Source organism: Larus michahellis, chromosome 1 (genome assembly GCF_964199755.1).
Source record: "Larus michahellis chromosome 1, bLarMic1.1, whole genome shotgun sequence".
Taxonomy (NCBI): domain Eukaryota; kingdom Metazoa; phylum Chordata; class Aves; order Charadriiformes; family Laridae; genus Larus; species Larus michahellis.
In genome coordinates this window covers 107,567,249-107,595,032 of record NC_133896.1, presented here as the reverse complement: position 1 = coordinate 107,595,032, position 27,784 = coordinate 107,567,249, and the positions used below count along the sequence as shown (strand labels likewise).

At 41.8% G+C, this 27,784-nt stretch overlaps 2 protein-coding genes across 3 annotated transcripts in view; one reads left to right on the top strand and one right to left on the bottom strand.

Annotated features, from left to right (window-relative positions):
• LOC141747928 (cell surface glycoprotein CD200 receptor 1-B-like) overlaps nucleotides 1-18,515 on the bottom strand; it is a 40,342-nt gene extending 21,827 nt beyond the window's left edge. The window contains exons 1-6 of one of the 2 annotated variants that reach the window (XM_074599009.1): nucleotides 17,513-18,515; nucleotides 5,243-5,285; nucleotides 5,019-5,117; nucleotides 3,997-4,341; nucleotides 2,729-2,860; nucleotides 1,474-2,489 (exon numbers count right to left, since the gene is read on the bottom strand). The gene's annotated coding sequence lies outside the window, so the exon portion shown is untranslated. Of the gene's footprint in view, nucleotides 1-1,473; nucleotides 2,490-2,728; nucleotides 2,861-3,996; nucleotides 4,342-5,018; nucleotides 5,845-17,512 lie in introns of those variants that run through there. The other variant, XM_074598998.1, reaches the window with a different exon arrangement.
• Nucleotides 16,980-27,033, top strand: PDZK1 (PDZ domain containing 1). Its single transcript, XM_074599048.1, has 9 exons — nucleotides 16,980-16,999; nucleotides 20,238-20,449; nucleotides 20,773-21,025; nucleotides 21,969-22,105; nucleotides 23,381-23,576; nucleotides 23,839-24,035; nucleotides 24,560-24,754; nucleotides 25,571-25,870; nucleotides 26,811-27,033. The coding sequence occupies exons 2-9, from the start codon at nucleotides 20,240-20,242 to the stop codon at nucleotides 26,886-26,888; spliced, it is 1,566 nt and encodes a 521-aa protein (XP_074455149.1). The 5' UTR covers nucleotides 16,980-16,999; nucleotides 20,238-20,239; the 3' UTR covers nucleotides 26,889-27,033.
• Nucleotides 27,034-27,784: the final 751 nt, after the last annotated feature.

The window sequence follows — 27,784 nt, the reverse complement described above, 5'->3', positions numbered from 1 at the left end:
ATATTTCTTTATCAGTTCTAGAAATACGTATTTCACTACCTACTCAAACTGGTCTTTTTCCTGTTCACACAGGGCAGTTCTGAGGCAACTACCAGAAGGACTTTTGGTCTTTTCTGTGAAATAGGCAGATGGCATTGACCTGGCAAATAACAAGAAACAAGCATCATAGGTTTCTGTTCAGCTCCTGAAAGAAAACCCAGCTCTGGCTACACTGTTGTCAAAGTCAGGGAGCGGTCATCCTGACTTGTGAAAGAGATTTTTATTCGGGAAAATTAACATTTTCTTATTACTGAAGGGCACTTACCTCACAGAATGCCTACAGTCTTGACTACATGTCCTCCATAAGCCTATGTACCTCTGTAACAATTGTTGTCCTTAATAGACAGATTGTATAGGTATTTTAGAGACTGGAGTTTCACTAAGTGTGTTCATGTCCCCAGTTGCCATGGATATATGCTCATGCTTCCTTCCTCAATATAAAATGTCCGTCTGGTGTCTTATTACTTACAGTCCTGCTGCAAGCATCTTGTATTTATGACCTTTCAGCTCAGCACTCATTTTCACAGTAGTTACAAAGCAAACTATTTGGAAACAGCTTCTATGCTTGTACATAGCATAGAATACGGAACTTTGAAGAGTTAAAGATCTCTTTGAGATCAAGAGCAGTGCCTCTTTAAAATTCCTACTTCATCTTCTAGTGCCTTGCAAAAATAAAACCATAATTCTCCTTATTCTCTTTTCAGCTGTTCCTTATAGTTGCCAGGAGGTGGAAACATAGCTACACCAACCTACAAGAGAAGCATCATGTTGATGTGTAACTGTACAGCATGCTGCCTGCCGAATAGTGCTAAAAATACCTGCAGACTGAATTGGCTCAGTGGACCCCAAAACATAGGATGATCCAATGCCCTTCCTGGGTTCCCCCCACCTTTCCCTTCCCGCAGCTAGCGAGACGTCTGTACTGCTTGTTACTGCTTCTCGGCATCAAGGATGCCCTTTAAGCAGCTGGTTCTGTCAGATGTGACATACACATTTATTTCCGCAAGCATTCAAAATCAGGCTGCCTTTGATGGAAAGGCTCACAAAGCAGCAGCAACTGCAGCCCTTCAGAGCTGATAAACAATCAGATACCTGGCAAAGCCATGAGGAGATAAATGATCGCTTCACGTATTTATTTAGAAGATATGTGTCCGCTTTGACATTGAAAAACATTACACACGTGCCCAAGTATGAAAAATGACGTGGCAGAGGTCAGAAGCACTCATCAGACAAGCTTTAATAACCACAGAAGCAGATACAGATGTAACCATCTTCGCTTTGCCATTTGGTCCCAAATTTTAAGTCCCAAGAGAGGACCCCTTAGACAAAAGGTAAATTTACATAAATACTTGGAAAAGGGGAGAGGGACACAACACTGTTAAAAGACTGTAGATAAAACATCAAAACATCCCACATTAGGGTAAAACATTGTACCTGGTTTTGGTTTCTGTTTGCAGAACAGGAGTTGACACTGACTTCATTTCTGCTTCCTGTGCATCCCCCCACTTGAGCTCATGCTGCTGAGAGTTGAATAAGGGCCTCAAGCTTTCTCAGCAAATTGGAGAGCACAGAGGATAGACCAGAAATATGTCAGAAGATGTTTCAGAGGAGAAAACCTCCCTGCATGGGAGGCAGGTCCCAGAAAGTACGGCTGGAAACAAACCATCTCTTCGTTCCAAAAAAAACAACACTAAGAAATCAGTTGCCTCAATGAAGGCAAAACCTGGAAGAACTGACAATCGATGCGAGAGAATTTCAATTCTAGGACTAGAAAAGGCAGGAAGAAATTCTTCTTCTCTACCTAGGAGGTAGATGAGGTAAAGTGAATAATCCCAATGAACCAGTCCAGAAATAAGTCCCCCGAAACCTTGAAAAGCGTGCCATGAAACACAACGTGAATCCCAGACATTCATCATGCACAATAAAATGGTCTCACATGTTCTCACAGCGCCTCAGGAATATTATCTTGTTTTAAGCAAAGCAGCTCAGACTTCTTGAACAGGGTCTTCATGATACAAGTCCTTGGGTGGAAAAAAAGACAAAGACACAAACACACACACAAAAAAAGAAACGAAAAGAAAAAAATCTACTGGTGTTCAGGAGCAAAATGTACCAATCCAAATTAATAAAACACAAGCTTATTCAAAAAGTGACTAATGCAAGACCACGTCTCAGAGGTTATATTGAGAGGTCATCTGGCCAAGAGAGAGACTTTCACACATCTCAGTCAACTGCCTGAGCTCAGGCTCAGCATTTAATTTGCAAGATACCTTCTGTCACATCAGCACACAACTGGATATTCCCAAAAGGCCATACAGGAGGCATCTGAAGTCCATAAAACAATGGGTTTGTGCTCATTCAGTGCTCCCTGTTTTGGCAAGACTGGGAATTGGACACTGAGCCAGGTGACTTCTGTGGATGTTGGCCGGAATCCAGCTCAGTTGCACCTTCTGCAAAATCGCTCAAAACCAAAACCAATGTAAGTTAGTTGCGATCATTTCCCCTTCCTGCCTGGGGAGTTTTAGCCCGCTAACCTCTATGGAATTGTTACAACAGTACAATGAACACCCATTAAATACATGGAACATGCCAGAAAGCCACCTATGAGAACTGTGATTTTCTAAAATCAATCATCAGCTCTATCTTCAGAAAAGATATAGATAGATAGGATAGATAGATATCTTCTTACCTTTGACATACACAATTATCCAGGATATCATGATCACAGCCCACATCTGCTCCAGCTCAGAATCCACCCTCGGAGCTTTGTTCTGTTCCAGGTCTCCCTCTGTCCTCTCTGTGGTATTGACAATGCTCACACCTGATATAACGATGATCAACACGCAAGTAAGTCTGCAGAACTGCATCTTTTCTTACCTAATACTTCAGTCACCTAAAAAGGTGACTGAAGCTGTAAATTTTATTCTATTTTTGGTGAAAATATGTTGGAGAAAACTTTAAGGCAGCAAAAGAGGGATATAATCCCTATATGTTAACAAATCTGGGAGAACAGCTTGGAAGGAATACAAGCTGTTTTTTCAGCCTGTCCCCGATCAGAACCAACCTATGAAGCTCTAGCTCAACCTAGTAGCTCACCACCACCACAACTGCCAGACAAGAACCTCAGCTAGTTAGGCCAAATAAATATCCCCTTCTGCTGGAACTTGGAGCTGAAGTCACTTGGCATATACAATCAGTTAAGACCTGTATAGAAATGATTGCACAGGGCCACAGCCACTGTATGTTTCAGCCCTCCCAGTCTTCCTGCACAATATTTTTTTCTCTTCTAAGTAATGAAGCAAGAGAAAAACAATTCGCTTCAATAAGAACAAAATAATTCACAGTGGCGGTTTCCGTGTCTCAGCTCCAACTCCTTCTAAGCACCAACCCTCCCAGAGGTATACATACATTACAATGAATTCAAGAGGTGGTAAGACTAGACTGTTTGCATACACAAAGGTCTCCATTTAAGAAAATACACAGATCTCCCTTTTAGAGAAAATAACTTTACTGCTTGTGAATGTAGCTACAGCTATAAACCCAGAACAGATGGTAGGTGAACTGGGACAGACCTGCACCTAACTTGAGACTAACATACATTTTCCCACACTGCTTTTTCCACCCAGTTCCATTCCGCTCTGGTAACGGGGCTCAGATTAGAAATCCCATGGGAAACTATCCCCATTAGCTCCGAGAGATCCACAGCCAATCTAAAACAAATCCCCAACATTTTTCATGTTAGTCGTGCATTTAGCACGCACAGACGAAGAGACAGGAGTATGAAACTTATTCCACATGTCACAGCGTGGCAGCAATAGTTTTTAGTTTCACACCCTAGGAGGAGAGGATACATCTTCATGAACGCAGTTTTTATCATGCAGAAATTTTGCTTCAGAGACAACCACGTGATCTCCCCAACGCCCTCTGCAAGAAAGCTCCTGGACACGTAGAGCTTACCTGTTACATTCACTCTAATGAAGTGCCCCACAGCAGTTAGGAGAGTATTCTTTATTTTGGCCCTGCATTGATAGTGGCCGCTGTCTGACTGCTCGACTTTCTGAATTTCCAGAAGCAGAGAGGACATGACTTTCGCCTTGGGGTCTGAGTTTTGTGAGAGGTGCAAGCTTTCCGTCCCCTTTCCAAACCCAGTCTCGTTTTGCTGCTTTGCATTTTTATACCAGTGAGCCTCTATTTGTGACGACTGATTCTGTTGATGCCTGATGAGACAATTCAAATTCAGGGTCTCCCCTTCTTCCAGGTATTTTGTGGTAGGTGGGTAAATGATTTCCAGCATACTGTGTTCTGTGGTGGAAGAGAGCAGACATTAACCGAACTGCGCCAGGCCAACACCCCCTCCCCCTTCACAAGACTCCTCCCATTTGTTTATGCACTGTGAAATCAGGGGCTATCTTATGCTCCGGGCGTGCACAGAGCGCCCAAGGTAACAGGTACCCCAATAAAAACAATACTTTTTCCTCCTCATGTGAGAGGAAGAAAAAAAAAATCTCTGTTTGCTATCATAGATCTTGCAAAGGCACTGTGCGGACAGAATATTCTCTATAAGCTTTGCTTTTTTCATAAAAATGGAAGATGAGAAGAGCGTCCTTTCTCCAAAAAAGAAAGCGAAAGCATCAGGGGAGAGGGATATTTAAGCGTTTGGATTTTTCCTCTTCAACTTGAAGGTTTTTGCTTTCATCGAACATTGAACTATTCCATGGAAAGATAATATAAAAATACTGATTGGCTCAAAATATTGTTCGTTTGGGATCAGATTTCACCTCCTAGCTCCCTCGGGAAAAATTCAGAAAACAAAAAGCTGAAAAACATCATGCAGAGCATGCCCTGCTGGAAGTCATTGCAATAGATATTCTTTCTTTCCCGTACCCCAGGCAGCATCTCTCAGTCGCACCAAGTAACTCCTAAACAGGATTAAAAAAAACGCCAACAGCACACTTTTCCTTGCCAGGGCTCCTCCTTACCCGATACCAACATTGCCAGAGCTGCCATTTGGAACACCAGAACGGGGCTGCTGCCTCCAGCCATAGTGAGGAACTCTGCTATCAGAGGCATCTTCCACACTGAAAAAGGAAAGAGGAGAAAAAAAAAAAAATTAAAATCATAGGCGGTTATCCGGGAGTTCTCACAGTACAGAGGAGAGCTAGTATCACTTAGCTTGCTACTGCGAGCCTGTCCTAGTACTTACAGAGCAGTCAAAAGCGCACAGTCCTTCCCCTCAAGCGACGAGCCTGTAAATGACAAAGTAACCCTCTGCGTTTAAATAAGACAGAGACATGAAAGCACATGTCCCCTTTAAAAAAAAAAAAAAAAAAAAAACACCAAAAACACCGAACAACAAACCAACAAGACGACAGATGCCACAAACCAGATCACCCACACACATACTATCTGTATACTTGGGTTGCAGGCAACAGGCTTATTGGCACTAGCTAAAACACCTGAAAGTTAGACCACAATCACAGAGTTATTGCGGCAGCCTACAGTGAACTGAACAACTGTCAACAAACTCCTAAAAGCTAGCAAAATTCCTCTGTAATTGTTTCTCCTCCTCAAGAGGGCACCTGCATCAAATTATTCGGCTGGAGCAGGCAAGAGCCTGGCTCCCAGCAAACTGTCTCATGACATTAAAATGAATGTACAGAACAACAGGCTACTGCCATCTCTTTTTCAATGATGAAAAAAAAAAATCAATTGTTGTTACTAATGTTACTGTATTTGTGCTCTGAGTAGGAGAATTTTGATGTTGGCGTGAGGAAAAAAATAGAGAAATTCTGAAGAAAAGAAAAAATAATGCTTACCACAACGTCCTCCTGTTTCAGACTAGTGTTAAGAAGCAGGAGAGCCTCTTTCTTTACCTCAGAATATAGATTTTCCTTTTCCCTGGAAAAACAAAGCTGTCTTTTAGAAATGTCTCTAAGTGCCAGACCAGCAAGTGGAGCTCCGCACAATGCTGGGAAGGAGAAAACCAAGAGTGGTTTGCTTGGCCTCCATTTTCAAAATGAGTGGGTGCCTTGAAAGATTCTGAGGTTAAATAAGTAGCCCAAAATCAAAAGCTTTGCTTTTGTTTGCTTGGGTTTTCTTTTTTTCCCCTCTCACCTACAACCTTAGACCAAGACATGGAAGAAAGCCATGGCAGGGCTTCTAGTTGTTCCACATTGTCCAGTGCTTGTAATCTGTGTACTTGAGAGAGTTAAATCAGTTCCTCTGGGTATGCTCTGATCTTCTTGTTGGTAGGGGAGGACAACAAAATGATGGGAGTGAAAGTGACAACAAACCACTTATCTGCACTTTTCTATACTGCAGAAATTCCTGTGTGGGCTGTACTTGCAAGAAGTTGAACGTCTTGTTGGTTTCTGTGTTATTTTAACTACAGTATCTATTCACTTATTCTTATCTTTTGGGTCTTTATTTGCTTTCTAAAAGGGTCCCCGTACACTTCCCTGGTGTCAAGCTTTCAGTTATGGGTCAGCTACCCGGGAGCAGGAGATTTTATTGGCTTTCACCAGATAAGGCCAGCTTAGCTAACATTTCCTCTTTTAGATGACCCAGTAATTTTTGGACACTTAAAAGACTCAGACCAGGTTTCATTTTCAGAGTGCAGACAAGAAGCATGAGTTCAATTGCTCTTTTGATAGCTTTTGAGATGCGTAGAGCATAGTGGTTAATGTAAGGGGAATGATCGGAACTGCCAGTTCACAGCCTCTGCAGCTCATTAGAGCAATCAAAATCCTTGCTATTAGCAGAAAGCAAAATCCTTGCTATTAGCAGAAAGTAGTTCAGTGTCCCAGACACGTTTCCTGAAAACGTACACTCTCTGTGCAGCAAAGCCACTACTTTCCAGAGCTGCTTCCTAACTTCCTTAAGAAGAATCCACATCCATGAAAGGGGCCAACTTGAGAGCCCAGACACAAACATCAGCCATTCACAAGGCATGCACAATTCAGAGAGCAAGGCAAGATATATATATTTTTTTTCCTCTTCTCCTTCCAGTTTCCTATCTAAGGCCAATCCCAAAGCAATCGCTTCTCCTGCGGAGCAAGCAACCTGTTCTGTGAAGTCCATTCAGCATCAGGTCTGTCAGTGCAGTGTAAACCCAGTTACTCAGCCTTCACGGTGCAGCCTGTGGATACATGTTCACGAGCAAACAAGACTGAACACGTCTGAGGTTCCTCCTCAGAAATAGGGCAGTGAACAGCATTTTTATTTGAGAAAGGCCTAGGGAGGCTTTAAGCCAGCAATGTGAGCTGCGCCTACGTTCTCGACAGGCATCTGAGATGAGTAACATAGGAAAATACTGAGGGTGCAATGGAATGACCCCGAGCATACCCACCATGTTACTTCAAACAGAGCTTAAAAGAGGAAAAAATCCTCTATTTGAAACATACAAAAAAAACCCAAAAAGCAAGTAGCAAAGTTCCACTTCCTGAGTAAATCTGAATAGGTGCCCATTGTTTTAAGGCAAGTGAGATCTTCTCAGATGTCTCAGCATTAGTAAATCCATCAGATTCAATACAACAGTTAACAAATTTTCATTACAAGATTGCAAGCCAAAGATATATCAGGGCAAGGAAAAATATAGATCATGAGGTCAGACACTATGTTCTCCAGTGTCCTCATGTATCCTATGTATTTCCTGCTTTAGGAATCTACACCCTCATGAAATAAAATTAAAAAAAAAATAATAACGCTGCTGCTTTCAGCTCTCGTGTGTTTTTACATTAAATCAAAATATAAAACCATAGATAGATTTTAGCTGTTGCAATCCTGATATTTTCATCCTACTTTGTTTAACTAAAAAAAATTTTAAGAAATAGGCAATATGCAAGAAATACATGCCCTAAAAACACATGTCCTGGGGCTGCTTTGGACTGTCACCTTCATGTATACATACCCATGATATTGAAAGAAAAATTTCAAATAAGGCAAATTCCAGAATTTGTCTTAGTGGTATGCAAATCATATCCAGATAGCAAGAGAGGAAGTAAAGTTCAGTTTCACCTAAATGATCTACTACAAATGAAAAACATATAGTCATGATGAAAAACATGTACAAGAAATAACCAAGTCAAATCAAGCAGTTCCGATCTTTAACTAGATAACACCATATTCTATATTTACAACAGAGGTTCCAAAAAGGCATTCCAGAAGATGTACCAAGTTTTCCTAGAACCAAATCCTGACAGCTCCAGCTTTTATCTCTGTAAATGAGATGGTGGAAAAGCCTGGTCCTCAACAAATCTGTGAAGAAGGATGTATCCTCTAGGCGGTCTGGAACCGCGCTTTCACCACTTTGGACACAAGTGCACCAGGAACAGGCATGCCACAGCTGTGCACCACATGCTCTGGATTTCTAATAATCCTGCTTGGAGTCTGTACTAGGTACTTGTCTTTGCCATGATCACATGGCAGGATTGCATTTTGGATGCATTGGTCTACAACTCAATGATGACCAAAAGACACCCTTTCACCCTCCCGCTTTACTAAAACCTAGTTTGCTGGGTTTGCTTTTGTAGAATACTGCTTCATCATTGTCCATTTTATACATTGGCTTTTATAAATGACAAATGGGCTGTCATTGGTACTTTCTTATATCTAGAATAAACAAAAACCAACCAACCAACCAAACAAGAAAAGCCCAAAACATCAAAACCAAAGAGTTCCATACTTAATTAAAACATAAGGCTTTTTTCCACAGGGGTCATTATTTCTATTAATCATGCTGTGAAGGAATTTAGAACTAATTTTGGAGAGAACACAAAGAGCTTACAAATTTTGTACTTCAAGATATATGTATTCTGTAACTGTAAAGAGAATAGGTCCAGATACCAATTAGTGAAAAGATGCACCTCCTTTTTTCATTTTTTAAAAATCAAAACAGTAAAATTAATAACCTCAATCACAGCATCTCATTAATAACATCTCAATCACAAAACTTCACAATAACCTCAATAACACAAAAGTAAGCAAACCTTGAGAAATCAATGCTCCGCTGTTTTCTAAGCTGATTAAACATATAACTTCGCAGTATTACAGTGAATCAAGAGACTAACATAGGCAAGTGATCAAACCCTCAAACTAATATACCAGATTATCATGCCTCACCAAGTTAACCCTAGGAGAATTTAAGACAATGACAACATCCTTCAGTTTCAATTCCCTTACTTAATATAAATGTCTACCTCATTTAAGTGTCCATTAGCTGCTTTTTCCTTACACCTAACTGTCACCAAACACAGTTACGGAGGGTTCTTATTCCATCATCCTTTTCTTCAAAAGGATACAGTGGGCTTTAAGAAGGCATGACAGTCAAATCACATAGCAGCAGGTTAAAATACAACCGTTAACACAAGAGAATCTGGCTCAGTGACACGTTGTGGTTTAAATTTAGGAAATCATTAAAGGACTCTGTTGGGCATCTCTCATGTGCACAGACAAATGAAATAATCCAAGAGATTGAACAAATAGTACAAATTTCATCCCCCAACACCACAAAGGCAAAACAAAAAGCAAAAGAGAGCAGAATTAAACTGCTTGGGATCTTGTCTTTGGCTATATGGACTCAGATTCCGCTGAGCTTACTGCCACACACACGAGTTTCATTCAGGCTTATGCTGGCTTCCCCAGTGACATAAATCTTTAAATTCTTCCTCCTCTGGATGACCTGTCCAAGCAAACAGCTTAATATAACTTCAGCTATGTCTTGTGGGTAACAGAATTTTTCCTTTTCTGGTCTTTGCGTCTTGAGAAGGCATGTCACGCTTGCTCCAGCTCTGAACCCAGTTCAGCATTTCAGAATCACTTTGCTTTTTAGGCTCTGATACAGTCATGCCACTTAGGATGATCTTCAAGACAGGCAATAAACTAAGATGTAAGTGGGTATTTCCCTAGAAAGTTTGAGTGTCATCTTCCAGCTGAAATCAGAGAGACAAACTCTACTGTCACCAAAACCAGCTTTACCCTTACAACCAAACCAACCTTATTTCCATGCATGCATTTGACGGAGATTTATTCTCTCCTTAGTACTTAGGCATGGATTTCTGGTAGGATCCATATTTGGATCTATGTCTGACTTGTTTGAAGGGGATTTTAAATTAATAAATATAAGCTCATTATTAACTTTTACATCATATTTAAATAATTTATTTTTATACTATTTTTTTTTCCTTACAATTAAGTAATCTTGGGTTCAAACAGTGTCTAGATCTATATTCCTCTCAAAGCTTACAATAACGGTTTTCGATAGTTGCACAGGAAAAGGGCTGCATTCTGCATTTCTGCAGTGCCAGGCATAGCAGTAGCCATTTCCTTTTTGTGGCAACAGAAAACAAGCCTTTCAAAGCCACAAAGTGACAAGAACTAATAAAGAGCAGGCATTATCCACCCCCACGTTTCTATTAACAGTTCTATAAGCATCGTATAAGCCTCATCAGAGCAGAACACAATAGTTCCCCCAACACAAAAGCAAACAGAGAGTGACCGAGAAGATGGAAACTTCTACAGGAAGTTTGTATTTCTCTTTGCCTTCAAGGCTACATTCAGACTTTCCATTATGATCACTGATCTCAGAAAGACAGGTAAATGAATGCTATTCCAATTTAAATCCTTCTTGTAGCAAGAGTGAACGCACCCAGTAAGAAATCTGAGGCAAATGTTAGGTCCTTGGCATGCAGAAGAGTCAAAATAATTATCCTGGATTACATGAAGCAACATCCCTTATATTTGCTGAGGCTAGTGCTCCTTACCCCTCCACACGGCAGCTCAGCCTGAGCTTAGGGTAATGAAATATCAGCATAGTGCCTTTACTGACAGAGTGAAATTAAATACTCAATAATATAGAGGTTAATACAGAAATTAAGGACACTTCCTCGACGGATAACAGACTTGGGGGGGGAGGTGGGACATGACGTGGGACAAGACGGGACACAGGCAGCAGGAAGAGGAAGGGGAGATGGGAAGAGAAAGAGATTCACGCTTGCTGCTGTCAAAGCCTTAGGCCTGGATACTCCCTGTCTCACGGGGCTGTATTTTTGGAGGAAGAGTATATGCTTTCTGTAGTGATTGTGTAAGCACCTCTTCCTCATGCTCCTTAAAGAAAATAGTGAAGTAGACATAGTAATTCTTATTTATACATCTCAAAAGCTTAAAAGAAAAGGAACACGGTCTACTGTCGAATTCAGAAATCCGTCTCCAGAGGGCAAGAAATGCACATGCAGCTGAGATCTAAGTAACTTATTCTCTTCTTTCACAGATCAGGAAAAAGAACAGTTTTATAAGGAATATACGCTAGAAAAAACAAAGCTCCATGTGCTGAATGGAAAAAGGCAGACTAGTAGATTTATAACATTATTTTTTATGTCTCAGCATCTTGCACATCCAAAGACGACTGAATGATACTGCAATTAAAAAGCAGGATCGAAGAAATACATGTCTAGAAAACGCCCAACAGAAGAGGCTGGAAAGAAGTCTTCCCACGTTATGAGTGCCAGAGGGAAGACAAGAATTCCAAAGGTGTTGCTATTTGAGAAGCATTAATCAAACCAACTTCAGCTGCTGTTATGCAAACAGTCCTGCAGACAGCCTGATTGCTGTACATGCATGTGAATATATATGCCTTCCTACAGCCATTTACTATGAACAAACACATAGCTCCACCAGAAAGTCTACTTAGCTCACATAATTCCTCATTTTCGAGACCTTCAAATTTCTGCCTCAGCAGGAATTTCCAGATTTTAACACTGATTTCAGCCTGACATCACAGAAAAAGAAGCTCCACAGGCACATCTCACAGTTAACTCTGTAAAGAATTCTGCATCTAAAAGCCCAAATTCACAATCAATACAGAGTATCTGTTGAACAGCTAAAGAAGAAAGCATTGTTTATAGTTTATATTCTCCAGTAAAAAGGTCACTAGGGAAGACGATTCAATATTTAAAGCCCAAAGAGCAAAGCCTGGGGGAAGATGTCTGCCACTATAATTCCTCACTGACAGGTCCAGGGGATAACAGAATACCTTTCTTTGCTGCAAACACAGGGACAGCAAATGATTTGTTTCTTCCCTCCCCCATTTTTAAGGAAGACATAAGCCCAAAATGCTCGAAGGAGGGGTATTCTCCCCTTCCTCTGCAAGCCTGCAATCCAGCAGGACTGCAGTGTCATTCCTGTTTGCTTCCCCTTTTCTTTCCCTGACATTCTTTACCATATCAGGAGCATGTGGTCACCAGAAGAGAAAGAATTAATTACCGCTTGGCTGTGTGCAGGATGACTGATGAATATTCATTTGGTAGTCGAAACGGACTTTGCCTCATGATTAAGGAGGACTTCAGTGAACCAAATACTCCCATTACCAAATCACATGGTGCTTTATATAATACTTGCCAAACTAGAGTGGAAAAACCGTCACTGGCAAAATAAGGGGCAAAGGGAAAGGGCCGCACTGATTTTGAACAACTTAAATACAAGAACAAATAAAATATGCCTTCATATTACTCTACTGAAGGAGACCTTAAAACAGTCCAAGGCTCCGGTTCACAATCCCTGTCAGACGTAGCTGTGGAAGGAAAGACTTAGCTGAAGAGGCTGCTGCCCCCTCGGATGGGAACAGCAGCTTCTTCAGGGAGCATATTTCTGCCTGAAAGAGGCTGCAAATCAGTCTTCAGCCATCACAGTTCACAGCCTTGTGTACTTATACAAATTGACGGTGATGTTGCCTCTTGTTAATACATTGGGTTGCAGGGTGGCCTTAGTCCAGGCGTACCGCCTTTCCGGAACTCAGCTGCAGGGGCATCATTTTCTGCAGGGAGTAGGGGACAGCTTTACAATTGTCCCAGCTGGAGTCAGCAGAGGACACAAATGAGCCTGTATTCGCCCAACACGCTGCATTTGAAAATGAATTTTCACGAACTGCTTGTTTGTCATGAATCCAAGAAAAGGGTGGCACTGCAAGGACGCTAGTGAGCTTGCGGTCGGCAAATATGCAGTAAGCAATATAGGTAAAAAAGCACTATTCAGAAATCCTCATTATATCGATTTTTAAGGGATGTACGTGCTCCCAGGCAAGAAAGTTCAGCTGTGATTGGTATAATCACCATTATCAAGATTTAGGAGAGGGAATGTTTTTACAGCAAAATATCCACATAAACCTTTTGTCAATAGAACAATGCTGGCACTGATGCATATCATTTGAGCGCTTTATTTTCAGAACCAAATATATGAACTATATTCATTCAAATTTAGGGTGGGACTCCTTGCACAACTGTGTTAATAACAAAAAGTAGCTTTTAGTCGACTGACCTTTGTAACTTTACGCTTGTATTATAAACATTAAATACCTACTTCACCAATCTTTCATTAACAGCTCTGGTTTCTACTCCTCTCATCCAGTGGAATGGCCATGAAAGCGGTTTCTTCACCATCTCTTAACACAACCTGGTGAGTCACAATTTAAAAAACCAAAACTGCTTATAAAAAAAAATTAGAAGTCAGCCAGAGGCTAGCGACACCTTTTTTTTTTTCTCTCCTTTTTTAAAAAATAAAATCAGGAATCTGTATAAACTCTTCAGATGTGAATAAGTAAGTTAAATAAGGGCCATCCTTCTGGCAAACGGGCACACACTCTCCTCATGTCTGTGTCCCACACAGGGCCAGGAAGTGACCCGGGCCACATACTTCCTGGCAAAGAGCGAGACTTTGGTAAATGTCACTTGCTGAAACTACCCCCTGGCACAATATCAACTGGGCCAGGTCTGGGTCTCTCCACTCTGCAGCACTCTGCCAGCACTCTGAGACTCTGGAACAAGCCACCTGTACCCCCAGTCTCAGGCTACTAGAACAGGTACAGCACAGATCTCATCTTATTTCAGGCACCTAATGGGAAAAAAAACATTACCTTTACTGTCACCATTGCCCACTTGCCAGCAGAGGACACATCCACCCTTCCTTGAGGTTAGGCAGCTCTTCAGGTTGTTCAGAAGAATGCGTGGACAAGGATGCTGAGGCACTTTCTGTTACTGCTATGTGCTCAAGTCAGCTCCTTGGAAAGCCTTCCAGAGGATCAAAATAAGATGCTTCAGACAGGCAATACCAAAACATCTCTACAGTCAGTGCTTTATTCCAGGTGGCCTCCTGGAAGCACTAGAAAGTGAGAAGTTTTTGCTTTGGGGGAAGGAGGCTAGAACTTACCAAAACCTGTGAATTTACTCATGCCAGAGATCCTAACAAGTACCAAAGTTAAGAACACAGGTGCTTCTCTCAATTTACCAACATGCTGAGTAAACCATGTGATCACTTACAACTACTAGAAAATGCTTATTTCTGATAATTTTTGGTAACACAGGTAAGTATCACAGAATTTCTTCTAACCAAACATCAGAAAAACCTTGGTAAAAAGGATGATTGAAAATATTTTGTAGATGTTAACCCACAAAAGAATGCAACGAGGATAGGAACAAAGGTCCTTACGTTACTCCATCCAGACTATAGATGAAAAGAGACATACCTTGGAGAAAGCAGACCCAGTGCCAAAGTCTGGTCCCTGTGCTAACAGAACCACACCACCTAAGTCACTGTGGCCAACTCCTGTAATACAAGAATACTATGAATTCAGAGGTTTTCCCAGGTTTTATCACTTTTCCCAAAGTGTTAAAAGGTAAAAATCCTCTTTTATTTTTTTAGGTTGCTTATTTTTGTCGCTGCATGAATATGCTTGAGAACACTCTTAGAAAAGGCTCAAGAACCAGAAGAGGAGATATTGCAAGCTGCCTTTACGCTGATCCATTCTTAAATAATTTTCATTCTACTGGTGGAAGGATAGGAGAATTTTTGTCCTCAAGGGCTTGTCAGCATTGGATGCATTAGTACATCTTCCATACAATTTACAGCTCAGTCCCGCACATGCAAAGATCAGCTCTAAGAAATGCAGGGTCTTGTTCTTCAGTGCACACAGAGGTACATCCTCCTTGCACCTTGTCATCAGCATCCCATTCAACCTGTTGTCATGGCCTTAGGGCTAACCACCAGCCTCAACTCAAACTCAACCCCTTGCCATTCATATTTTCTAACGTTTCATCATTCACCACACCATAAGCTTAAGTAGTCTGTTGACTGCTAGACCTTCCTCCCTCAACTTTCTTTTCAAAGCCTTTTGAAACTGCTGCATGACCATACTTCCCCTTCTAGAAACACAGAATGTTTCTATGTTTCGCTAAAATTTTACATTTGTGTAGCACCTTATTTTCGAAAAATCTTGTCTGGACCCAAAATGACCTCAAAGTGGCACTACAATGAAAAAAGTACATCTTGCTTCAAATGCTGTGTTGTTTCCTTGTATGCTGACCTAAGATCCTTCTTTGTGTTCCTATCTGCACTGTGCTTAGCCACAAAACTATGAGCCACTGTGATTCCCCTTCTCTGCATCCCTCCTCATCCAGTCTTTGTCTCACTTGTCTGAAAGATCGCAAGGAGAGGACAGGGCAGGGTCTGACTTCTCTGGTGCTTACAACATTGGGGCTCACTTACTTCGGTTTTTCGATTGTATGTCATACAAAGAGGAACAACTCCTAGTCACAACAGGCTTGTAAATCCACTTAGAGTAAGTGGATTACAGTAAGGCTTTTATAACATCAATGACTGTTCTGATGCAGCACATTTACGTTACACTTATTTCTATTACCTTTCCTTTGAATTAAACAGTTGGAGCAGACAGCCAGGGAAAACACAGGTATTATTTCTAATAATCCAACTCCACAGCAAGTTAATGAGGGAAATATGTCATTTTAAAGCTTTCTAAAATTGAATGAGATTTTTTAACAAGAATTTCACAGGGTCAATTCATTAAATATCTTGGTATACCAAGACTCAAATTTGGAGGCTTTCCACCACATTAGAAACATCATCAGTTTAACTCGTGTCTATAAGCATATCCTGCAGATGCTTATGGCCACTAGATAAGATATGCCCTTGCGGTGGGTTGACCCCAACCAATAGCCAAACACCCAACGCCCTATTTCTTGGCCCAGGAGTATATGAGGTTATTTCAGAAATGAGTGGCACTGTTTGACTCGATTCTTTCTGGGGCCTTTCAAGCTTGGGATGGCATTTCAAGCAATGGCACGGTTTACAGGGTATGTCTCCCATCACCCAGTAGGCCCTTCCACAATGGTAAGCACATAGCGCTTGCTTTGGCGGGTTCACAGCAGTGGTCCAGTGCAGCCAATTTGCCAGGCCTCACCATATTGATATCCCAGCCACCTCCCTCCCTCTATCCCAGGGAGACTTTACTCACACAGGCTGCTTGACTGCAGTGCATGTTTCACATGTGTGATGGCCTCAAGAGTCAGGGCCACCCCTCAGTCATGAGGTCATCTTTTAGTTGTATCTCTCCCAGTTAGTCCTTATCTTGAGTTCCTCAAGCTTTTTCATACTATTTTCTCCCCCTAGTCCTGCATAGGAGGGCAGTAAGAACAGCTCAGTGGGCATCTGGCTGCTGGCCAAGGTTAACCTGTCACAATCATTGTTCTGGCACCCAACATGGGGTGCACAGATTTGAACCAGTAACCTCTTGATCTGCAGTCAAATGCTGCTGGCCCAGGTCAACCCACCACAATCCAAACCTGCTCCCTTTAAGACATTCCTTATAGCTGGACAAGGCTCTTGCCCAGAGCAAAGATCAGGCTTGCCTTGGATGACCTCCTTCACCAAGTTTTTGAGTATAATTATCAGCAGAACAAATTTCAGAGCTGCTGAGAAATGCATGTGATTAGCACTTCTTCAGACAAGGACAAGGCATCTTATCAAGGTGTTGAATACATTCAGTGAAACTTGGTTAAATAAATCATCTTTTAAATCAACCTTTGCCCAATCAAAGTCCAGCCTTACTTATAGGTACAGCCACAGGAGGGACAGCAAAAGAGAATTCCTGGGAAGGCTGCTCCACACAGACATACAGGTAAGAAATTCCTTTTTTGCTAATCTTTCTTCCCTTAGAAAAATCATTTTTACGATCCAAATAATTTCGCATGTAAAGCTTTCAGGGATTAAAAGGAGTAGCATGTGGTGCACTGTAACCTTCCTTCCATTTCTAAATATGAATAAGTAATCTTTCCCATAAAAGCCCACTGCTTCTTCAGCTTTGCGTACCACTAGTTTTGCATGTTAACTTCAGGAATTAGCCCAGATTCCCAGTGTTTGTCAAGAAAAACTGCTTTGAGTTGTAATTGTGATCAATATAGTCTGATGTGTTCCAAACATTATCCAAATAATAAGGCAGTCCACGCCTACGTGGAGCCAGTCACAGTGCAACTGCACGGAGACTCAAAAAAGCAAGAGGGGAACAAGCGAATCATGATCTGTAGACTTCCCATCCCTGCACGCTGAAATTCCCCATATCCCCCAGTTTCAGTGACACCTGTGTCAAACCCCCACTGCACATCCACACTGTTCTACGTGCTGCCCAACCAACCTCAACAACGCACTTTCAGCTTCAAGAGCAAACAGTCTGTAGTGCAGGTAGCCACAGAGGTGGTGCTGCAAGTAGGCTGCTATCATGGAAGGATTTGACTGACAGCTACTTCTAAAAAAAGGAAAAGAAAAAAAAGCCAGTTTCCACGTATATTAGTCACAGAGGTGATATAAACACAGAAGAAAAACCACAGAGTTGCAAAGAAATCTTTACATGGAAAGAGATTAATTTTCTCAGTATTTATTAGGCTGTGGTTAACGGCTGATCTCTGCAATGCAACTTTGGCCTTTTGACAGACTTCTGTCAGTAGAAAGAGGCAGAAAAAAAAATACCTTTCCAGTAAAATACAAATCAAGTTTGCTAATTACCTGGAATTTCCAATTGGAGGAAGCTGTCTTCATTTGTCTTGTTCCTCTACCACCATGGATCTTCGGCAGCAGTTCCCAAAACAACTATCTTTGGAGTTGTTCCCTGGTCACAACTATTGCTTACTTTGAGCCCATAGTATTCCTGATAATGATATGCATTACCCAAACCAGAGTTTCATTTCATCATAAAAGCACAGAAGACTTTAGGTTGAAAGGGACTTCTGGAGGTCACCTAGTCCAACATCCCATACAAAGCAGGGCCAAACTTAGATCAGGTTGCTCAGGGCCCCATTCAGGTAAGTATCTCAAAGGATGGAGATTCCACAGCATCTTTGGGAACCTCTTCTAGTATCTGACCGCCCCCAAGATTAAAAACTGTCCTTATGGCTGTCTAACTGGAATTTCCCTTGCTGCAGCCTGTGTCTGTTGCTTCTCATCCTACCACTGTTAAATTCCAAGAGAGTTTTTTCTCTGTACAATCCAGTTAGGCAGTTGAAGACATCAACAAGATCTTCCCGTTACTTTCTCTTCCCAAGACTGAACAAACACAGCTCTCTCAGCCTCCTTAGTGTTCCAAAACCGAAATCACCTCAGTGCTGGAGCGTGCCCAGACGAGAGCTGCCAGGCTGGTGAGGGGTCTGGAGACCAAGTCATATGAGGAGAGGCTGAGGGAGCTGGGCATGTTTAGCTTGGAGAAGAGGAGGCTGAGGGGAGACCTCATTGCCCTCTACAACTACCTGAAAGGAGGTTGCAGAGAGGTGGGTGTTGGCCTCTCTCCTCCCAAGTGAGTAACGACAGGACCAGAGGAAATGGTCTGAAGTTGTGGCAGGGAAGGTTTAGGTTAGATATTAGGAAGAATTACTTTACTGAAAGAGTGGTCAGGCACTGGAACAGCCTGCCCAGGGAGGTGGTTGAGTCACCATCCCTAGAGGTATTTAAGAAACATCTAGATGTGGCACTTCAGGGCATGCTCTAGTGGCAGAGATTGTAGGGGTTTGGGGTTTTTTGTGTGTGTATGATTGGACTCGATGATCTCAAAGGTCCCTTCCAACCATGAAGATTCAATGATTCTATGACTAGCTCCAGTATGTCAATTACCTAGGGAGCTCAAAACCAGAGACAACACTTGCATGTGATCTCACAAGTGCCAAAGACAGGGGAACACTACCTTCTATTGACCTGCTGGCTATGTTCTGATACCATCCAGTGTACAGTTGACTTTCTTCACTGCAAAGCTACACCACTGACTCACGTTCAACTTGGGCACTTGAGTGTTGCCCAGCAGCACTGCCTACTGGCCAGCCAGCCGTCAGCCTGTATTGTTCTGCATGGTCTAGATACAAAATTTTTTTTCACTTCACTTTCTTGAACTTCATGAGGTTCCTGAACTCATTAACAATAACACTGCAGTTACAATGTCATTTCCTGAAACTTAATTTTGTTTAGTTAAAATAACTAAGAACAGGAAAGCCTGGTTAGGACAATGAGGTTCTTCCTTGATCCCACCTGCTCGTCCATCTGTGCAGGTTGCCCAGAGAAGTTGTAGATTCCGCATCCTTGGAGACAGTCAAAAGGCTGAGAGAGCTGGGACTGTTCAACCTGGACGAGTGAAGGCTCAGGGGAAACTTAGCAATGTATAAAAAAAATATCTAAATGAAGGGTACAAAGAAGATGAAGCCAGACTATTTTCAGCAGTGCCCGGTGACAGGATGAGAAGCAATGGGCACAAACTGAAACACGGGGGGCTCTGTCTGAATGTAAGGATGCTTTTTTTACTACAAGAATGACTGAGCACTGGCATAGGTTGCCCAGAGACATAATGGAGCCTCCGTCCTTGCAGATATTCAAAAGCTGTCTGGACTTAGTCCTGGGGAACTGGCTCTAGGTGGCCCTGCTTTAGCTTAGGGGTTGGACGAGATGACATCCAAGGCCCCTTCCAACCTTGACGATTCTGCAATTATGTGAAATCCCATTTTGTCAGATAAGGTTCCTATAGCATTCCAGTATTTTTTGTGCTGCCATTATTTTTCCTTCTGTAAGACTTAATTCTGGTATTAAATCCTCACCTCAGTTTTCACTATGTTCTCACAGGCAGACAACTTCTCTCTTCCAGTTCTGCATCTTGCTTAACTTCATTTGAGATAGGGAGACAAGAAAAGTGAGGAGGGCAAGGAAAAAGGGATCGTTTTCTTCTCCCTAGCCTTGTTAACTAGCTTCAACTCTGCACAGCTGGATTTCCGGGGAAACAAAACCCCAAGAATCCTGAAGGAAACTGTCTCAATATGCATGTAGAGGGAACACATCTAGGTAAACTTACTGGTTTTACTCACACATATCTTTTCCATCCCGTCTGGCAGAGATGACTTCAGTTCTACAGCCCCGAGAATGTAAAATGACTAAAGAGCCCCAAAAGACCTACGGATTCTACCTGCGTATGGAGAAAGACACAGCAGGGCATCTCATCCGGGACGTGAAAAAGAACAGTCCAGCTGAAAAGGCTGGCTTGAAGGATGGAGACAGAGTCCTCAGGGTTAATGGTGTGTTTGTAGACAAGGAGGAACATGCACAGGTACATCTCTGTTTAGTCTGGGATCCATACCACTCCCCCCATTACCCACAGCCACCGCCACTATATGAAGCTTTCTCAAGCTTTCTCTTCCAGTTTTTATGGTATCTTTTCCTAGGAAATCCAAGAGCTGAGTCAACTGCTTTGAGTATCTCCCTGCATCATTCATTACCCACCACGGGTATGAAATGTCTTTGAGGTGCCTCCACAGTGCATAAGTAGAGGGATAAGACAACAAAAACAGCAGACAGTGCAACCCTTCCTGGGGAGAGCTTTTAGGTCAATCGCTCGAACAACTACTTGCCATTTCACCTTGTCCACTACAGGTGGTGGAGATTGTGAAAAACAGTGGAAATTCTGTTGTACTTCTTGTTCTGGATGACGCGTCCTATCAAAAGGCAGAAAAGGAGGGAGTGAACTTGGAAGAGCTGAGTCAAAAGGTGTCAACAGGACAGCAGCAGGAGCACCGGTCACCACCACCCATGGCCAATGGAGCAACCACTGCAGTTCCACAACCTCGGCTCTGCTACCTAGTAAAGGAGGAGAAAGGCTATGGCTTCTCTCTGAAAACCACAGAAGGTGAGAGAAGAAATGGCATATAAATACATATTGTCAGCAGGGACAGAGGCAGCCACCATTAACGTGTGGGGGCCAATGGGGACACACAAACCACTCTTGCTACCAGAAAGAAAGTGAGAAGCAGCCAAATGAGTTCAGATCCATCTCTAGTCCATTTCTGTAGAGCATGCGCAGTGCACGGTTTTCCAAGAACCACATTTCTTATGGGGTGGAGAAAAGATGGGGGGAAAAAAGAGATAAAAAGAATAAGCGATTTTCTGCTTGTTATTTAAGCCCACTTACCAAACCCAAATTTGCAGTCCCTGCTCAAATACCAGATATACACTCAAGATGCTACATTAAGTCCTGTTCCATTCCTCACCTCAGGAATCAGCATATGAGGTTCTAGACAGCTGTAATAAACACTTTTCCTGATTTGTAAGTCATTTCATTTAGAAAGCAAGGTATTTGGAACCTCTTCCACATAAGACCAGTCAACAGGATAGGGAAGTTTTCTGGAAAGCATCACCTCTAAAGAGGGTATTTTGGAATGCAATATAACGAAAAGACCAAACATGGAAGCCTTCCAAGCACAAGAAATTGTGAAATGTATAAAACAACAATAAAAGGAGCTCCTCACTTCAGACTGGGAGGGGAGGGAGGCAGGAATCAAATCCCTCTCAGCTATCTTAATCAGCCCCTTCGGCACTCTCTTGGTAGAAAAAGAAAAGATTGTTTGAGCTGTAGAGAGTGAACCAAAGTCTCCCTCCCGCACAGAAGTGATTTTTCCAGGACAGAATAAGAGACAGAGGTGTGCCTATGTGGAAGGTCTGTGGTGCCACCATAATCTGCACATGAAGAGAGACCAAGAGTCTCTAAGGACATCAGTGCCGAGTTTCCTTAACCATTAAATTCAGGCATATTTCAGTACTTACCCTGTGTAATGAGTTTCCATTTATTTTAGGACATAAGGGGTTGTTCATAGTAGAGCTTTCATCAGAAGGAGCAGCTGCAAAGGCTGGTGTCCAAAATAACGATCGCCTGATTGAAATCAATGGAAAAAATGTGGAAAGTGACACACACGAGGAAGTGGTGGAAAAGGTATTTGTTTGTATACTGATTCATCTTCTGTTCTGGCCCACTTTCACAGCAACCTGTCAGGGTTACTGAGGAGGCAGGTCTGGCTGATTTGAATGCTTCACAGTAAATCTTGGAAGCTACTGTTCTTGTGTCATCAACACAGCAGAGTACCCCTCCGCTTTGGCTCTGCTGTCAAGCAGCCTCTTGAACTGACTCTGAATGAGTACTGCCATCAAGACAGTCCAAAGAATTTTAAATAACAGAAGTATACTGCTGCCAGGAGCCCTATTAAATAAATCATGCTCTGTTCCTAGAAGTCCTGGAAGTCCTCCTGATAGTAGAAGGGCAAGTCACCAAATGTGGTTTTCAGGGCAGGAAGAGAGGGAACTCTCTGATGATATAGTTAGCATGGAACAGGGAAAATTCACGACTTCAGACAGTAGTTCCTTTCTCCTGTTAGGAAGTCCAAAACTAATGAAAATTACTGTGCAAGTAATTTCACTACTTGGCCTCAGCTGCACAGAAAATTGCTAATGAGGCTTCCAGCTTTCCACCACTGGCACTGCTAAAACGCAGCTGGAGTTGAAGAGATTTCAGAGAGCCACAAGGCAGGCAGTACACAGTCTGGCATTCCTGCATCACAATTCAGTGCACACGAACAACTATGGAACCATGCAACACCTGTGTTTTGTTGAGCTGCTGTAACAGTGCATGTTTCCCGGAGACACTGTTTTCCACTGATGCTGGTTAAGATGAGTAAAGAGGGCGCCCATTAGACTAGAAAGGAATAAGAGAAGGATAGACTTGGAGAGGTTGAACAGACAAAAAAAAACAACTCCAAAACCTCAGAGTCAGTAATACAGGGAGATGGAAGATGACCAAGAGTGACTGAAACTTGACTCCTGTACTGTAATCTAAAATAGTGGTATAGATAGCATGATAGGTCTATATTGTAGAGTTCCACATCTAGATAAGCCAAGCACTATCTGCTGAGGCTCTACTGGCACCATATGCCACTCTCATGGCACTCTACAGCTAATTCCCTAGAGGTCAGGAACACAGTATGAAATACAGAAAGTTTCCTCATATATGTGCCCAAGATCTTGTCACGGTCCAAATTTCCAACTGGAGAAAAAAAATAAAATCAACTTGTAGTAGCATGGCCTACACCTTATAGCTCATTCACCAACAGCACCCACACACCTGTATGTATCAGCACATCAGTTACCAAAGTATCTACAATTCCCACATGTTGTTGAAGGGGCGACATCTGAGATTGTACATGTACTATCACAGGTAAAGAAGTCTGAAAATCATGTTATGTTTCTACTTTCAAATGAAGAAACAGACCACTATTACAGAAGCCAGAAGATGGTACTGAGCAAAGAGAGCGCCAACCTAAGATTGCTTCCCCTCAAACCACGACTTATTGAGACCCAGAAGGGAAAAAACGGTTATGGCTTTTATCTACGGATGGAACAAAATACTGGTGGTAAGAATCAAGTTAACGCACAGACCATGACATTCACTATACCGTTTTCTCCTGTACAAGGTTTGCAGACCTCATTCTCTTTGGCTTCTTACTGGTCATCTAGGAGAAGTCCTATATAGATGTGTTGCAAACAGCACTACATCAGGAAACGGTCTCAACCCGAAGCACAATTCTGACAATTAGCCTTTGCCATGCATTTTAATGTCTTTAAACTTACCAAGCATACACCTTCACATCAATCTTTTTTCCCTTCTAATCTTAGACCATGTAATCAAGGATGTTGACTCTGGGAGCCCAGCAGCCAAGGCGGGTCTCAAAGACAATGATATCTTAGTAGCTGTCAACGGCGAGCAAGTGGATGGTCTGGATCATGAAAGCGTGGTGGGAAAAATTAAGCAGTCTGAGACAAAAACCACACTCTTGGTAGTGGATAAGGAGACTGATGCCATGTATAAACTGGTAAAAAAAATGCAAACTACTGCTAAGAATTGATAATCTATCATTATAAAGAGACATATGCAGCAATGAAACAACCAGTCTGCTCCAACAGACATTTCTTCAACTTGCAGAAAATGTCCAAGATACACCCATATTTCAGCAACCTTCCTTGCATTTGTACATACAGCAAGTCACTCACTAAACACCCAAATTTTTGGCCTCTTCCAGATTTTTTATAGGCACTATTGGAACAATTCTAAATTTAAACACACCACAAGAAAGGTTAGAAGTTTAAGACAGCAAATTCAGAGCTATGCAGCTGTGTAACCATTTATGAACAAAGCGAGTAACAAAATTCCCTTTTCACAGATGAAGACTGTAGTTTTCCACTTAACCAGAAATTAATAGCAAAAAGTGCTTCATCGCAGCTCAAGGCTGAGTCGTTAAAAAGGTTTCAAACAGAACATGTTGAGCATGAAAGCCTACTACAGATTTCACAACAGAAGTTTTTTATGTTAACACAGTTTTTTTGTCGTTTTTTTCAGGCTCAAATTTCCCCCTTCTTATACTACTACAAAGTACAAGATCCAGCTCCAGGTAAAACAGATGAAAGAGTGGAGTTGCACACTGAGCAGAAAGTGAACCACAAACCAAGAATCTGCAAGATGGTGAAAGGGCCTAGTGGATTTGGCTTCAGGTTAAACATGATCAAGAACAAGCCTGGAGTGTTCATCAATGAGGTACTAATGTAGACTGAGGAACAAGGAAAAGCTCAGGTAGTCTGTCGGACAGCCTCCTCCCTTCCGTCCTGCAAATACATTCAAGAAAAGCCACAGGAGACAAAAGTCTCTTCTCCATCGCTCTCAGATAAGAGATGTAATTGTTGAAGTCAGACTGACATCGTAGGACCAAGATAAAAAATAAGCACCAGAAAACATTCCTCATTCTGTTAGATGTCTAGAGGGAAGGGGAATCCAGCTTTCGCATCATTTTTGCTTTTATTCATGAGGCTGGCATGCTAAAATTAGTATTTTAAATAGATTTTTTTTTTTTTTTGACTGTAGAACATCCTAAATGTAAGAGAAACACTTTCGCCCTGCTCTACCCTCACTTCTCTGAATTCCACAGCTGGCAAAAGTCAAACCTCTACTGTCTCAAATTATGTTTGTGCCTTTAGCTTTCTTGAGAGGAGGGGTACCACTCATTGCACAGGCATCTGTGAAATGTAGTAAGTTAACTTTAAACCTACTGGACAGGGACATGCAAATAATAAGAAAATTAGTTTTCCCTCTGTCTTTACGATGCTACCATGCCACGTTTCTATAATGAAAGCCTGTCAAAACCAAGATGCATCTTAAATCTCAAACCGATGGGTTCTATGTTTATTATGTCTAAGCCTATTGCCTGTTCCAATTCATTTCTGCCCCACAAATCTCCCCCACGCTTATTTTGCCATAGTAAGGAAAGCCATAACGCAGTGGTCTAGCTAACCATCGGTTGTTAACGCATCTTTCCAAGTTTTATACTAATACCACAGTTTGACCTTGCCTTTGCAGATAAAAAACCACGGGCCAGCTGACACAGCAGGTGTAGAAAATAACGACTTTTTGGTGGAAGTGAACGGGGTGAACGTGATCAATGAATCCTATGACAAAGTGGTGGCAAGAATCCAAGATAGTGGTGACAGACTAACGCTACTGGTGTGCAGCAAAGATGCTTACAAATACTTCCAGGGCCAGAACATTCCCATCACAGCCTCTATGGCAGAGCCAGTCCATGACACTTCTGAACCTCTTGCTTATAAAGAAAACAACCTCTCAGAGCCAGAGAGAAACTCACCCGAACCAAGGGAAAGGGTAAGTAATACTGCATTAAGTGGATGTTGAGAGGTCATCTAAGGGATAGGAAAAGAACTTTTTGTCAACGTTACTAAAAGGGAAGCTGTTGTCTGATTATCATAAACAACTCTTCCTTTCCCCACACGTAATACAGGTGAGTATCTTTAATGCCAGAGTAAATCACAGAAAAGATGAACATACAAGAGATTTTATGGAACAATATAATCCAAATACAGTAGTCCTCAATGAAGATGGGAAACAGGCAATACAATCCTGAAAGTACAGGGAAAAAAGTGCTTAAATACACCAAAAAGCATAAACCACTTTAGGGGAAATCAGGTGAAATATTTCAAACCAGATCATTTTGTAGAAGGAAGAGCAACTGATAGGTTATCATGACATTTTCTAGGAAACGTGACAACTTGAAAATATTTCACTCACTTCATGCCATTAAAAAGAATCTGAAGCACGGCCAAAGTCAGAAAAACAGGAAGGTATTCCTTCTTGAAACAGTCATTTTGAACCCACCATGTGGTCAGCCTTAAAATATTTAAATGCTTCTTTTCTCATCATGCAAAAGATGCAGACAAGGAAGAATAAGACCAATACAGTCTTCTATTCATTTTTGATTAGCCTTGTCTGCAAATGTCCAGCTGCAAGCTTTTTTTCAAAAGTTTCTTAGTCACCAAGCTGCATTTTGCAGACCTGAAGTTAGCACCACTTCTGTGTGCAAATTCAGCAGGTATGGGAATTAAACATCTATTGAACAAATTTGTCTCTAAATGTACTTAACCTAAGAGCGCTTGAACAACAACAATCACATTTGTTGGCTCATTCTGCCATTCAAACAAGTACATGATTAGTGCAGATGAAAATAGGAGTCCTTCATAACACTGCAGACTATCAAGCATGTTTACAGACTAAAAATAATCAGAATCTATTTGTTACTCCTCTGCAGTCAAGCTCATCCTCCTCTTCACAATCAGCTGCCTCTACAAAAGCAGACAGTGACAACAATGACGACACAAAGTTGTGAGGAGACAAACTACGCCGAGAAGAAAAAAAAAAAGAAACCTTCCAAATCCTTTTTCTTCAATCATTCTTTGCTACTACACCTCCCAGAACTTGACTGTTCCTATGAGTGCCATACCTGTAAAGGACTGTAATCTCTTGCTGAAATGCAGCTGCCTGAAATAAACACTTCAGCGTAACTTGCATTCATTTAACACACTGCAATCGTACTTCATTGGCTTTCCGCCTTGTAAATCAGGCAGTTACTCACTTACTTCTGTAAAGGCTTAAGTAACTAGCAGTATATAATTAAGTATACTGCAGCAGAAGGCAGAAACGTTTTATAGATTTGTAAGCATTTTAGCCTTTTAAGGATAAGCTCTTAATAAAGAGCAACTGATCCATCTCCCAGGAGAGGCCGTTCTAATGCCTAATCCAAGTCCATCAACTCGATCTCTGTGGTGACTCTTCCACACCGTACTTACAGCAGTACAGCTGCTGCAAAATGGCACAAGCCAATGTACTCTGTGCATTACACTCCTTTCTCCCGCTAACATTGCAGAAATTTCTTTCAAACATTAAGCTAACCTCATCATTTATAACTCAAGATGTTTAAGCGCTATTCCCTCTTCCATGCATACAGTTGTGGATCATGGTATTTAAAACAGCACACGTAATTCAGTCATGCAGGTTTGTCTAACTCCGAGTCAATGCCACATTTTCTTGAACGTGACATAAATGGCTGTGTAAAATTGCTGCTGTATACTTCGCCTCCTTGCTGTACACTGAAGACAACACAAAAATAAATTGTTTAGAGTGGTTATTTTTCCCTCCCCAGGTCTTACTCTCACAACCTATTATGTTCCAGAACAGTTTTAAAACAAACAAAGCCTAGAAGAGTGGCTATGGGAAGCTACATGT